The 13,703-nt window shown below is 37.7% G+C and overlaps 1 protein-coding gene and 1 long non-coding RNA gene across 17 annotated transcripts in view; one reads left to right on the top strand and one right to left on the bottom strand.

Annotated features, from left to right (window-relative positions):
• The window catches only part of LOC134809923 (uncharacterized), a 41,946-nt gene that overhangs the window by 25,752 nt on the left and 2,491 nt on the right, over nt 1-13,703 (bottom strand). For 2 of the 3 annotated variants that reach the window (XR_010156724.1, XR_010156725.1), the window contains exon 2: nt 6,438-6,583. This is a non-coding gene — a long non-coding RNA (uncharacterized LOC134809923). Of the gene's footprint in view, nt 1-3,883; nt 4,008-6,437; nt 6,584-13,703 lie in introns of all 3 variants that reach the window. The other variant, XR_010156723.1, reaches the window with a different exon arrangement.
• The window catches only part of TTC29 (tetratricopeptide repeat domain 29), a 243,679-nt gene continuing 233,445 nt past the window's right edge, over nt 3,470-13,703 (top strand). For 7 of the 14 annotated variants that reach the window (XM_054682668.1, XM_054682669.1, XM_016950988.2 and 4 more), the window contains exons 1-3: nt 4,414-6,845; nt 9,467-9,564; nt 12,518-12,601. In XM_054682668.1, coding sequence (XP_054538643.1) covers nt 6,774-6,845; nt 9,467-9,564; nt 12,518-12,601 — 254 coding nt within the window. In that variant the 5' untranslated portion in view covers nt 4,414-6,773. The other 7 variants (XM_063808382.1, XM_063808377.1, XM_063808368.1 and 4 more) reach the window with 4 other exon arrangements.

Below are 13,703 nucleotides of genomic sequence, written 5' to 3'. Positions count from 1 at the left end.
TTCCACCATAAAAAAAAAAAATGAGATCCTGTTATTTGCAACAACATGGATGGAACTGGAGGTAATTATGTTAAGTGAAATAAGCCAGGCACCGAAAGATAAACTTCACATGTTCTCATTTATTTGTGGGAGCTCAAAATTGAAACAATTGAACTCATGGAGAGAGAGAGTAGAAGAATGGTTACCAGAGGCTGGGAAAGGTAGTGAGGGGATGGGGTTGGGAGTGGGGATGGTTAAAGGGTACAAAAATATAGTTAGAAAGAATGAATGAGATCTAGTATTTGATAGCATAACAGAGTGACTGCAGTCAATCATAATTTAATTCTACATTTAAAAATAAGAGTATCAGTTGGATTGTCTATAACACAAAGGATAAATGCTTGAGGTGATGGGTACCCCATTTACTCTGATGTGATAATTACACATTTTATGCCTATATCAAAATAATTAATGTATTCCATAAATACATACACCTACTATGTACCCACAAAAATTAAAAATAAAAAGACAATTTTAAAAAACAAATTAATATATTCAGAGATAATTGCAAAATATTACATTAATAAAAGAGTCTATAAAGAAGGAGCAATCAGAAAGCAAGAACGCTCAAAGACCAAGAATGTGACTCCTTCTATGTACAAGCAAATCAATTAAAGACTAAAAAGCAATATTGTCAAAAACTTACAGACTTTAGAATATAAAGGCAAAAAGGATAAAAATCTTTTTTAAAAAATCAAGGATAAAAAAGACAAATCTAGGGATCTGCATTCACTAAACAGAATCTTAAAGAAATAATAGAACAAATTCAAGACAAGGAAATTATAATTAAAAAAATAGAAGACAATTATCTAAATCTGAAGAAGGATGTGAGTACTCAGCTGAAGAGTTCTACCATAAAATTTGAGAACAAAAAGGATAAAGTAACCTAAAAATGCCTGTGTTGAGGGGAAAAACCAAGTCTACGACCATCATTATGACTATTAAAGGATAATCTGATCTTTCAGGCACAGGTGAAATCGTGCATACCTGCTTTCTTAAAGTTGAGCATGGCTACTTCAGTTGTGGCCAACGAAATGCGAAAGTGATGGATACCCTTTTGGATGAAGCCTTTAAAGCTAATGTGCAGTTTACTCTCATGATCTCTCTGCTACAGACCAGCCATCCTCCAGGTGGCAAAGGTTCTCTCATATTGATTCTGCTGTGGCATAGCATGGAGCAAAACCCAAGGCTGACTTGTGATGGTGACATACGGTAATCAATAAATAAATTTTGTTGTTTTAGGCCACACAGATTTGTGGTTGTCAATTTGTGATTGTCACTGCATATGGATCTTACTACTACATCACATACAAAGGAAGGACAATAAAATTGCCACTAGACTTCTCATCCCAAACACTGGATACTAGAAAACAGTGAAATAATACCTTCTAAATTCAGAGGGAAATGATTGTTAATCTAGAATGTGCAATCCTACCAAATGATTGTAGGCAAAATAAGGATATTGTCAGACATGAAAGAACTTAAAATTTTATCTCATATGTTCTTTCCTAAGATGTTACTTGGGGATGTGTTTAGTAAAACAAGAATGATTCAGAATAATTTTACTGTAGAAATTGATGATTGAGATATCAAAAACACTTTGAGAACAATTATGGGGAGCAGTTAAGATGGATTGGCTTCCACTAGAAAATTGTCTCTTGCTTCTTTAGGGAGCTGACCTAACCTAAAATCATTTCTCCAGAGCAAGACTGGAAGAGGAAACTTTAGAGGTTGTTATGTCAGTAATAGCATTCAAACTATCAATTGTGTCACCTGACCTTCCCCCTAGAATTCTAGGTGGAGAAGATGGAGGAAGCAATGAGAAGAATTACACAAGGAAGAATCTGTTTGAAAAACCACTCTATTCTGTCATTCTGTTAATTCAAAAAATATTTTTGAGCACATACTGTATACTAATCCTTGCATACAGTACAAGGGAATTCAGAAAACTATAAAACAAAGTCTCTGCTTTCAAGGTACTCACAATCTTTCAGGCAAGTTTGGTTCCCATAAGCCAAACACCATGCAAAGTTATACTGATAAAATCAAGGTAGGTCTAAGAGAGAGGAGGCGAGAGGAGGAGAAATTAATTCTGTGTAGTGAAAGGAAGAGGTATTCTGGAATCCTCAAAACTTTCAGAAAGGCCTGAGTTTCTAGATAAAGTTGCAGCTGAATCTGGCATCCTTTGGTTTTCATCAGTTTCCTTTTTTGCTTAAGCCCGTTTGTGTTTTCTGTCACTTGCAAACAAAGTTCTCTAACTGAAGGAATTCTATGCTAAACAGAAGGAGAAAGAGAGTTAGTCAAAGAACTTCTAGTGAAAAAACAGCAAGTAGGAGAAGTAAGTCCAAAGAAGCAGGAAGGAACTACCTAGAAAGCCAACTAAGACAGCCTCCTGTGAGAAAGGAAGGTGCATGGAATTCACAAACAGACTCTAAGTCAGAAAAAGCAGCAAGGACTGGAAAAGAATTCACACAGGTCACAGTGGAGTGTGTTAAGGTGATGCTGAAACTGGAAAATAAACTCATGAGAATAGAATGAGAGTCTTACTGGTGTGGGGGATGGGGTGGAGCCCAATTACAGATAGTCACAGTGCTCATTGAATGTATAATGTAAACGTACTTGGAAATAATTTAGTAATTTGTTACAGCAAATGAGATGTTAGAATGAAAGTGTGGTTATGGTTGATATGCTTGTACTCTAAATAGAATCGATTTATGGTTAATAGAATGATTCGTGTGAGCAATATCGCTGGCTCGTTCTCCTACAATGTGTGTCAGTAGACAAGGAACAATAGCCTAACTTTCCAGCACTTCTGTATTTTAGAAGTAACAAGTGGCAAGCCTCACTCTCTTGCCCCATATATATATGAGGGAATGAGCAAGGAAGCTCACTTCCTTGCACTCATGTCTGAGAGAAGAGATGGAATGATGGGCCGAGATTAATACGATGATATTTATTTAGTGTAAATATAAAACCCTGAGTTTCAGGTAAAAATGCAAAACAAATAAGGACAGATGCAGGGAGATTCTCTGAAAGAGACCTTGAGTATTTAGCGAACCACAATTCAAAATTGAATTGTCTGTGGGGACATGACAGGAAAAGGCATTTGTGGTGGGTTCTGACTGCAAGAGAGGCTGAGGAAGAGGAGAATGAATGACTTAGCTAGATGGATAAATTGGCTTCAGGTCACGGGGATCATGAATGCCTAGCTCAGCGTTTTCCCATCAATCCTGTGGACAAAAGGGAAATGAAGAAAAAGCATTGAGAATGCAAGGCCACGAAAGAAATGAAAGTGGCAAATTCGAGCCTCTTGGGTTACGTGAAAATGCCTAAAAGCGAGCTAACTTCTGAAAGCAGCCCTGCTTGAAAAGCCTCAGCTATCTGGGGGCCCCGCCCGGCCGTCAGTAAGCTCCACCCCTCGCCAGACTCCGCCCCCAAGCCCGAAGAGTCTGGGAGCTGCCCCAATCCCGAGGCCCGGTTTAGCCTAACTCCACCCCCGGCCGTCATGCCTCGCCTCTCTGTTTCCGTGGAGACGCTCTCGGCGTCCCCTCTCTCCGCTCCGGCGGAGCCAGGCTTCGGAATCACTGAGAGAGGAGGGGGCAGCGCCAACGCCCAGCACCTGCCGCCGGTGGGGGACTGACTTCGGCGGAACGGAAAACTGGAGTTGTTTCCCTGGGCCAGTGCACCGAGGTTCGTGACGGCAGGGGCGAGGTTGGGACCGGACTTCCTCAGCTCCTTGGAGAGGCAGGCTGTTCTTCAGGCAGCCCCTTCCCTGACCCCTACAGCCAGCCCTTCCTCCATCAGTCTTTCTCAAGCTTCCTCAGTCCAGGCCCTCGCCACTTACCTCAATAAACGAATTGAAAGAGAAGTAGGGAAAGGCGCCAGTTCCTCTTGCTCCCCAGTTCACCTGACCCTCTGAGGGGAGTGAAAAACTAGGCATAAGATAAGTCCTTTAGTCCTGTTGAGAACTAGGTGGGAACAGAAAGGGAACTGAGATGCTCTCCGTTTTTGGCAAAGATAACTGTATCTCATAAATTTGAGAGAACAAATGGTTATCCCTAATGTCACATTTGTATTGAAATACATCAATACATATACATATTTCAGATGTTTTGGCATTTCACTGATTTAGTGATTAGTTTCTCTCATAGGATCTATACTTGGGGATTTTCTTTAAAAGTTCATCTAAACTTAGATGGTAGGAAGTATTTGTTTTAAGAGTGAATCTTATTCCATGACTTGGAGCGGGGAGAGGAGTTACACTACTGACTGATTTTAAAGTTTTCTTCTTTGCTATTATTCTTTGCTTCCTGATTTTCAGGTTGAAGTCTATAAGCCTGGAGAGACCATCAGCAGTAATCTGCAAATGTAAGTCACGTGAAACTTGGCTTGCCTTCAAACTCATTTCCTGCTTGATTTTGTGATTTAGCCATCAATGTCAGCTGGTAGGAAATGTGTGTTTTCTATTTATTTTACTAAACAACCTATCTACCCATGAGAGAGTGCCAGAAGTGTCCAAAAATTATGATACCGAGAATAAACATTATTACTGACTATTTATAAACTTAATTATGTTTTTTTTTTTTTACTTAGGGAGCATAATTAGTGATATTTCTTCTGTAGTTTTCATTAAACTTTCATAGTAAAAGAGCTTGGATAATATGAAAAGTTTTAATTCTTATGAATGATTTTTAGTAAAATCATACTTGTTTTGAACTCGTGATGATGTATAATAAACTTGCTTACTGTGGTTTACTGGCTTTATTTCTCTAATCTCAGTTTTTACTCCAAAGTGACTGAACCCTGCAGACACTGGTCAGCCTCAGACATAGTCATTCTCCAAGTAGCCTCCATTTACACAGTAGTAGGTCTCCCTCCTTTGTGTTTCCTGATAAAGGCATCTCTGGGGATAGAGGGCAGGAGAGTTACTCTTTGAAGAATTTTACTTGGGGGCCAAAAATTTAAACTCACACCATGGGACACATTCAGCCTGACCTAGCACTCTCAAACCTTTCATCCTGTATTTCTCCATTCTCATTTGTCTTTGCATGTGGGGGCCAAACTTAGAGATTGTAACTGTGATACAAGAGCCAACCAGCAGATCAAAGAGTACACCAAATTTCTTCTGAATACCAACAGTGGAATGGCTTCAGGCGGCCTTTTGATCTTTGTCTCAGCACCCGATGGTGCCACACTGTAGCACTGCCCACTTGCTAGCACTGGGGGAGGTTCCTGTGGGTCCTCCTAACAGGCTGATTCAGCCTGAGCTCCTGGGGCTAAGCTCATTTGGTAGCAGCCAAAGAGGTATCTTTCATTCTTCTTCTTTCTTACTCACCTGAACCTGAGCAATTTCCCTTCCTGCAGCCACACCATCTTGTGTGTTTTCCCCTGAGATGTTGATCTAGGAGAACCCTAAGGAGGTGCCATAACTAATGGTGATATGCTCCATTTATGCTACAGGCCTGGGTCAGTCACCTCATAGCACTAGTCCCATTCTTCATTGTTGAGTCTAAATTGGAGCTCACATGGGAACTGAGAATGCTGTCTGACCAACACCAGGAAAATGATGCAACTCATATTAACAAAGACCAAAAGGCTTTCTTTACAGGTATTTAATTTAATGGAAGTACTGCAAACCCTGCTTGAACTTGTAAGGCATAAAAGATGGCAATTACTTAGATAAGAAAGTAATTTGTTACAGGACCCCTTTAAATATTTGCTGCATTCAAAATATTAACTGTGTCATAAAATTCAGATCACACATTATCTGTTGTGTAAAACAAAATACCTTATGTGGCCACGTATTGATTCTGAGAAACAAAATTCCCTTTCCCGATGGGCATAGGTAAGGTAGGATATGGGGTTCAGAAACAAAGAGAAAGCCTGTTCAACTTCCATCCTGACTCTAAGCTTAAACTTTCCAACATAGATTGATTGAGGGATATTTTTTCCAACATGCTTTTTTTTTTCCACTTTATCATTCAGCTCTGATAACTTTTTTTCCACTTTATCATTCAGCTCTGACCACCCCCCATTCAGAGTTTGTGCCTTGAGGCTTGCCAGCAGGGCTTGCAGTACTTACATTAAACTAAATTTAAGAGTAAAGGTGCTCCTGCTGCTAATGTTCTCAGATCAGAGGAGAGCAAAATGAAGGAACTGGCAGCTGAAACTTTAATGGTAGGAAACGTTGACTCAGAATTTGAAAAAAAAAAAAAAAAAAGCACAGTTGATCTGTATAACAAAGAAGACATATCCCTCTCCATGTATGTCATTTGCATTTGGTTTCTATTCCATGCTTACATTTTCTAACAAAAATCATCGAACTCAAGTAAACATCAAAAAGGATAAATTTTATATAACATGCTGGTATGCCAACTTTGGTGGGGAGTTATACGCACCTGGATGAGCTATCTTGGCTGGATCAGCACCTCTGGGGGCTGCTCTCTTTTATCTGTCTACAAATAGCTGGATGTTCTTAGTATTCAAGGAAATTGCAAGCACTGTTCCTCATTTTGAAGCTCCTGGGTGAACTCTTCAAAGACCCCTGCAATTATGAAGAGATTACCCTGGCCCCAGTGCCCACTGCATAATGCTTTGGCAAGTAAAGTGGGGCTTTTAGAAAAGAGTCTAAAATTTATAGAGGATGGAATGCCCCAAATGAGGCAAACTTAGTTGTTTTCTTCTCTCCCTTTTGAAATTTACTAGGGCTACACTGGTGTGGGTTAAGAACTTAGATGATTCCGATGTTCACTGTAACATTGGAAGACTCTGGAACTCTGTGGAAAAGTCTTCACAGCTCCTCTGAAGTAAGCTCTTGGGAGGCCCGTTTGGGGAGCTTTGGTGTCCCTTCAAACCTCACATGATTTATAACTTCTTACCATATGCTCTGTATGATGCTGCCATTTAGTAAGTTCTTGTTATTCCAGTAACTCAACTGTTTAATATAACATCTAATCAGAAAAATAGATTTTTTAAATTAAAAAAATTGTCATTACGTTATGAAGTTATGAAGGGTGATATAGTATGTTTCTAATGTTTAGTCTGTAGGAGAGGACTAACATTTGCTGTTTAGTTTGTGCACTTTAAAGCTACAACTGCATAAAAATAAGTGGGCATTTTGTTTCATAGATCATATCATGCCTTGATAAACTGGTAGTACTAGGATTCTATTATATTTAAAATAAACCACTGATCTCCATTAGAATTCTCTTTAATTATGTAAAAAATTATTTTTAGGCCAGGGTAATAATCTTTTTCAGTAACACAAAGCTGTCTATTTCTACACTGAATTTCAGAAGATTTTCTCTCGTCTTAGTGCTTCTGCACCCCTACCTCCACCATGGCTTCATAGCACTAGAGGAATATTGTGTCTTAGCTATCCACAGGTGGTTCTATTTCAGGTTTGACTACATCTCTCCTTCTCTACTCCTACCTAAGCCACCACTCTCTCTCCCCTGTATTTCACAGGAGGTTTTGGGCTGGCCTCTCTGCTGTCTACCCTTTCCCCCACTACAGTCTAACCTGAAAGAAAAACTCAGAGTGATTCTTTCAGGATGAAAGTCAGATCGCGTCAATTCTATGCTCTGTATCCTCCAATGGATTCTTACCTCAATAAGAATAAAAGCCAGTTTTTACAGTAACCATCAAGACATTACACTATTGGGACACCGAACAAAATTCTCCATAACGTCTTTGAGCTTGTCTCCTTCTGCTTTTATTCATCCCTTTGCCATTGGTGAGCATCTGGGTAGTTTCTAGTTCTCTGCTTTGTTTTCCAGCAGAGAATCTTATCAACATCTGAGGTTCTATATATTTTGCTTATTTGTTTAGTGTCTTTCTCCCTATTTACCCCCATACTGCAAAGTCTGTGAAATCAGAGAGTTTTGTCTTTTTCTTCACTGCTGTATCTTTGGCACCTAGAACAGTGCCTGGCACCAAATAGGAGCTCATTAAATATCTGCTGAATATATTCAAGGCCCAGATTTTATTGTGATTTTCCCTGGGTCACACAGGTAGTAATGCTGAAGATAAGCCATTTAAAACCTAAAACAAGCCTTTCAGTTTCTTGGTGAAGCTAAGAGTACAGGTCAAACCTGGTGGACATAGAGGGGGTGGGATCAGGAGCCCCTGGCCTATTGGATGCCTCTCTATTTAACAGAAGCATGGGTTCTTTTGTATCTGACAGCCCTTGCACCATGTAACAATTTTTCTATTCTAAGTTCACAGATACCATGTCCGCACTTCTTCCTCTTTGGAGTAGGATTTAGATAATTTGATTTTATAGACTTGCCTTCCTAATTGCTCACCACTCTGGCACACTGCATTTTCCAAAAAGGGCTGCAATAATATCTCCCATGCCATATTCTTTTATTATAATGAAACTTTGACACTCTCATATCAATAGGTGGTTCTGTATTCATTTGCCTTGAATCTGGGTGAACTTGTTATTACAGTAGAAGTGGATGCTATGTGACTTCCAAGGTTAGACCCTAAAAGGGGATAAAGCTTCTGCCTGGCTTTTCTCTAAAGTACTTGCCTTTGGAGCCTGGAGCTGCTACATAAGAAGTCTTAGGTTGCCATGATGTGAGGGAGTCCATGCCACACGAGGAGACCACATGTGTGAGTTCTGGCAGATAGCCCCAGTTGAGTCCCAGCTAACAGTTAGCATCAACCACTAGAAAAGTGAGTGAAGACACTTCAAGGTGATTCCTGTCCCCTGTCATTGGGTTACTACAGCTTCTGAGTTTTCTCAGCAGAGGCTCCCGTCATCATGGAGGAGAAAAAATCCATGCCTATGATACCCTGTCCTTATTCCTGAACCATGTAAAGTGTGAGATAAAGTTGTTTTAAACAACTTTTAAAAAACAGTACATTTTGAAGTGATTCATTATATTGTTATGGCTGTGTGCTTTCTCAGGGCAGCTGTCTCCTTGTTGAGAATTGTTCTTATCATCTATCACATCTAAGGGAAAGCCTTTATTTGTGAGCGATAAGGCTTTTAGAAAACAGCAAGTATAAGCAATTTTCAATTATCGATTGTAACAGGAAAGCAACACATAAACATTGGAAATCCATAGCTATCCTTAAAATCTTTATTCTTTAATTGCAATCATGTCCCTTAGAAAACTCTTACCAAAGATGCCAACTGAACCATCAATGCATTTATCAAATTTTCTTCTTATCTACTTTGTGCTGAAGATACAGACAAATAATAAATTGGCCAAAAAGCAGACAATGGAAGAAAATAATGAGAGAAGCAACCTGCAGAATCCACTCACTGAGCATGATTCCCGAATAACACAGCTGTAGCACTACACATAGGCATTCTCAACTAAGATGACAGACTGTAAATCTCCAATAATGTCTTAAAGGATCCTTTGAAAGATTTATTCCTTAAAATACAATTTCTACTTATTTCTTTTTGTAGTCTGAAATGACCACCCTGCCCCCACTGCCCATGACACGCCCAAAGCTTACAGCCTTAGCCAGACAGAAGCTGCCTTGCTCCTCCAGAAAAATTCCAAGGTACGTGCCCCTGGTTTTTACTTATTTTCCTACAGAATGAATTTTCTGTAGTAAGAAATGTCAATAATGTATCTCAGAAAATAAAATCATTTCAAGAGAAGAGAAAAATGCCTTGTTATATTGAGAATATTGAAATCTGCTGTTTCAAAAGGATTTATGAACCACATTCAAATACTGCAAATATATTTATTTATTAACCTAGTGCTTATTTCATCATTTTATTTCCTGTTGCAATTATATCATGGTTCCCGTAGAGTTTTGGAGATAAGTTTCCTGTTTTAAATGTGTATGGAGAACAGAAAGCAGAAGCTTTGGGAATGAAAGGTGTAAAGCTTTTTTCTTTTTAAGGCAGAGTCTTACTCTGTCACCTAGGCGGGAGTGCAGTGGTGTGATCTCAGCTCACTGCAATCTCTGCCTCCTGAGTTCAAGCAATTATCGTGCCTCAGCCTCCTGAGTAGCTGGGACCACAGGCACGCAGCACTATGCCCAGCTAAGTTTTTGTATTTTTAGTAGAGACAGGTTTCACCATGTTGGTCAGGCTGGTCTTGAACTCCTGGCCTCAAGTGATTCACCCGCCTTGGCCTCCCCAAATGCTGGGATTGTAGGGATAAGCCGCCATGCCCAGACTGAAAGGTGTAATGCTTTTAATCTACAAGGTCCCAAGGGCTGACTTCTGTTTTGGAAGAAGGAGGGTAGAGCCTTACTTGTAGGGTAGATTGGCAGGCAAGAATCAGCTCCTGAAATGATGCTGGGGCTTGAAAATGCATCATCAAACTGCTGCTGCCCATGAATGGCTGCTGAGCTACTCAAATTGTCACTGAGGAAATGCAGGACGGAGAAATTGATACATTTTGTCATAATTATAATATTAACTGATTGTGCTATTTTGAAATTGCCATTTGTAATTCTATTGACTTTTAGTAACATACATATTATTTACCAATATAAATAGTTTGCATACGTAGGTTTATTTTCTTTATATGCCTACTTTTCCATTCCTGCAAGGCATAATGATCAAAGTATTAGGAGGTTTCTTTGTTCTCATGCCTCATTTTTAGTATTTCTAGGAAAGACCAAAGCCCCTGGAACAAAATAAATACATTCAGCTAAACTAACATAAAAATTCTTTAAAAATAGTAAATCAAAATTTTCTTTTCCTGTAGCAGAGAAATCTTTCAATGAATGCATAATTCATGTGTGTATACTATAATATATATACATACATATTTTTGTTTTACTTTTGAATAATGTAAAATATTTATGAAGTCTGAAAAAGCTTATTCTTTCTGTCTTTTTAAAGGATTTAATTTATATTTTGTTTTCAAGGTGAGCAAAAGCATAGCCAAATCTCATATCCTTAGGATAGGATGAGTTTTAAAGAAAATGTTTTCTTGTATTCATTTTATTGAAGAAAAATATTTTTATCATACCCACAAAAGGCAAAGTTTGTATCAACATTCTTTAATAACTTCTGAATAAAACACTGATATTTGTTTAGTTCCATATCAATCATCATAGTTATGAGAGGTTGATAGCATGCTTATTTTATTTATTTATTTATTTATTTATTTATTTTTTATTATTATACTTTAAGTTTTAGGGTACATGTGCACATTGTGCAGGTTAGTTACATACGTATACATGTGCCATGCTGGTGTGCTGCACCCACTAACTCGTCATCTAGCATTAGGTATATCTCCAAATGCTATCCCTCCCCCCTCCCCCCACCCCACAACAGTCCCCAGAGTGTGATGTTCCCCTTCCTGTGTCCATGTGATCTCATTGTTCAGTTCCCACCTATGAGTGATAATATGCAGTGTTTGGTTTTTTGTTCTTGCGATAGTTTACTGAGAATGATGGTTTCCAATTTCATCCATGTCCCTACAAAGGACATGAACTCATCATTTTTTATGGCCGCATAGTATTCCATGGTGTATATGTGCCACATTTTCTTAATCCAGTCTATCATTGTTGGACATTTGGGTTGGTTCCAAGTCTTTGCTATTGTGAATAATGCTGCAATAAACATACGTGTGCATGTGTCTTTATAGCAGCGTGATTTATAGTCCTTTGGGTATATACCCAGTAATGGGATGGCTGGGTCAAATGGTATTTCTAGTTCTAGATGCCTAAGGAATCGCCACACTGACTTCCACAATGGTTGAACTAGTTTACAGTCCCACCAACAGTGTAAAAGTGTTCCTATTTCTCCACATCCTCTCCAGCACCTGTTGTTTCCTGACTTTTTAATGATTGCCATTCTAACTGGTGTGAGATGGTATCTCATTGTGGTTTTGATTTGCATTTCTCTGATGGCCAGTGATGGTGAGCATTTTTTCATGTGTTTTTTGGCTGCATAAATGTCTTCTTTTTTTTAAAGGTGCAAAAGGGTGTGAAGAATGAACGCACTACAAGTATAATACATTTTCAATAAGGGCTTCTTAAAATCATTTTGCACCTTGAACCTTTAATAATTTGAGTTTTATGTGTGATTAAAAAAACTATTCAAAGAACATTTCAGGACAAAATTGAGTAATGTTTGGAATAAATTCATGTTACACATTTGAATCAAACAGGTGTTCTTGGCTCAGGATTCTGTGCCAAACAATATGTAACTTCAGCAGTTGGAAAGTTACACCACGAAAAAATGTGAGCAAAATAGAAGGTCTTGTAAGCTTTGAGGAGAAGACTCTTGAGTAGAAAGTGAATTATTTCAAGGTGTTGGTGTTTTATTTGTTTACACACTGGGTTTAATATTCTTCCTTATCATTTTCCATTCAGGAAAGATAAAATTTTGAAATGATCAAGCAACGATCTAACTCTATAGCTATTGCGTTTATTACATATGGTATTATACCCTGAATATTTCTATTCTCCTGGTGGCATTTTATATGTTTGGTAGCTTTTCAACTTGATAAGGCAGTGCTTTATTATTTCTTTCTATTTCATTTAGGTCTCAATTGATCAAAGAAAAAGATGACATAGATCATTATCTAGAGGTGAATTTCAAAGGATTATCAAAAGAGGAAGTTGCTGGGTAAGTACAACCTTTAAAGGTACTTTAATATAGTTTGTTTCTTTTGTCTTGATTCTTATTGAAATTTCAATTTTCTTGTGTAATATACTTTTTCATTGGAACATGGCATTTAAAAATTAAAGCTCATATTAAATAGTGATAAGTCATGTCTATTGATCTCGCACATATCAAAATCTTTAATTTTATGGCTCTCAAAATTCCCATATTTACCAAGATATCATACTATCACATTTGCAATATTTAGTTAAGTCTGTGCTATTAATTGCTTGTTAACCTTCGTTTTAAGGTGTGTTGTCTCCGTGGGAAAGAAAAAAGCTTTAAGAAACAGATTTATATATCTTTTCTTCTGGTGATTAAAGAAAAAGAAACACCTTACTAATGTACTAATATGTCTCCTTTTCCACCCAAGCACTCACAAAAGAACCAATGGATCATACTTTATTGGTTAATTTTTAAATAATTCTAAATTGTCTAGATTTATTTTTTAGATGAACGATGCAAACTTTGACATTTTATCACCAGTTAGAATCTAATTTATGGGATGAATAAAAGCAGTACAAAAATCAATGTAGGTTAGTGAGAAATGAATAGAAACTTAGAATAATAGCTAAACAAGTTTAATATTTCTTACCTATACTTAGTGGGTCGTTATCACATCTTTTCATATAAGTATTGAAAAATGGAAATCTTGTAAATTTACACGTATCTTATAGAATTCATTGTTTCAATTAAAATATTTTATGCAACAAATGTTTGTAAAAGATTCTCTCTATTAATTTGTCTAATGCTGTGGGATTCTACTGAAAGGGTGTTGCTAATGATATTTTGGTGTAGGTTTGATATATTCTAAAGTTCTAAGTCTCTTGGTGTTTTCCATTTTATCAGATATTATCTTTGTCAATTTGCATATAACATGGAAAAACACAGTCATTTATTTTGTCAATAACTACTTTATAGAATGACAAAATTTTACAGTAGCTGTAATCACTCACTTCTGCAGAGCTCTATAGAATACCATGTATATGGTACGTGGGATTTTTGGCTAAATGCTATTCTGATGATTAATTATTTAACTTTCCGTGATAAACTGTTAGATAAAATT

This window comes from Pan troglodytes, chromosome 3 (assembly GCF_028858775.2).
Source record: "Pan troglodytes isolate AG18354 chromosome 3, NHGRI_mPanTro3-v2.0_pri, whole genome shotgun sequence".
Classification (NCBI taxonomy): Eukaryota; Metazoa; Chordata; class Mammalia; order Primates; family Hominidae; genus Pan; species Pan troglodytes.
Note: the sequence above shows the minus strand (reverse complement) of the source record. Positions and strands in the feature narration are given on the sequence as shown.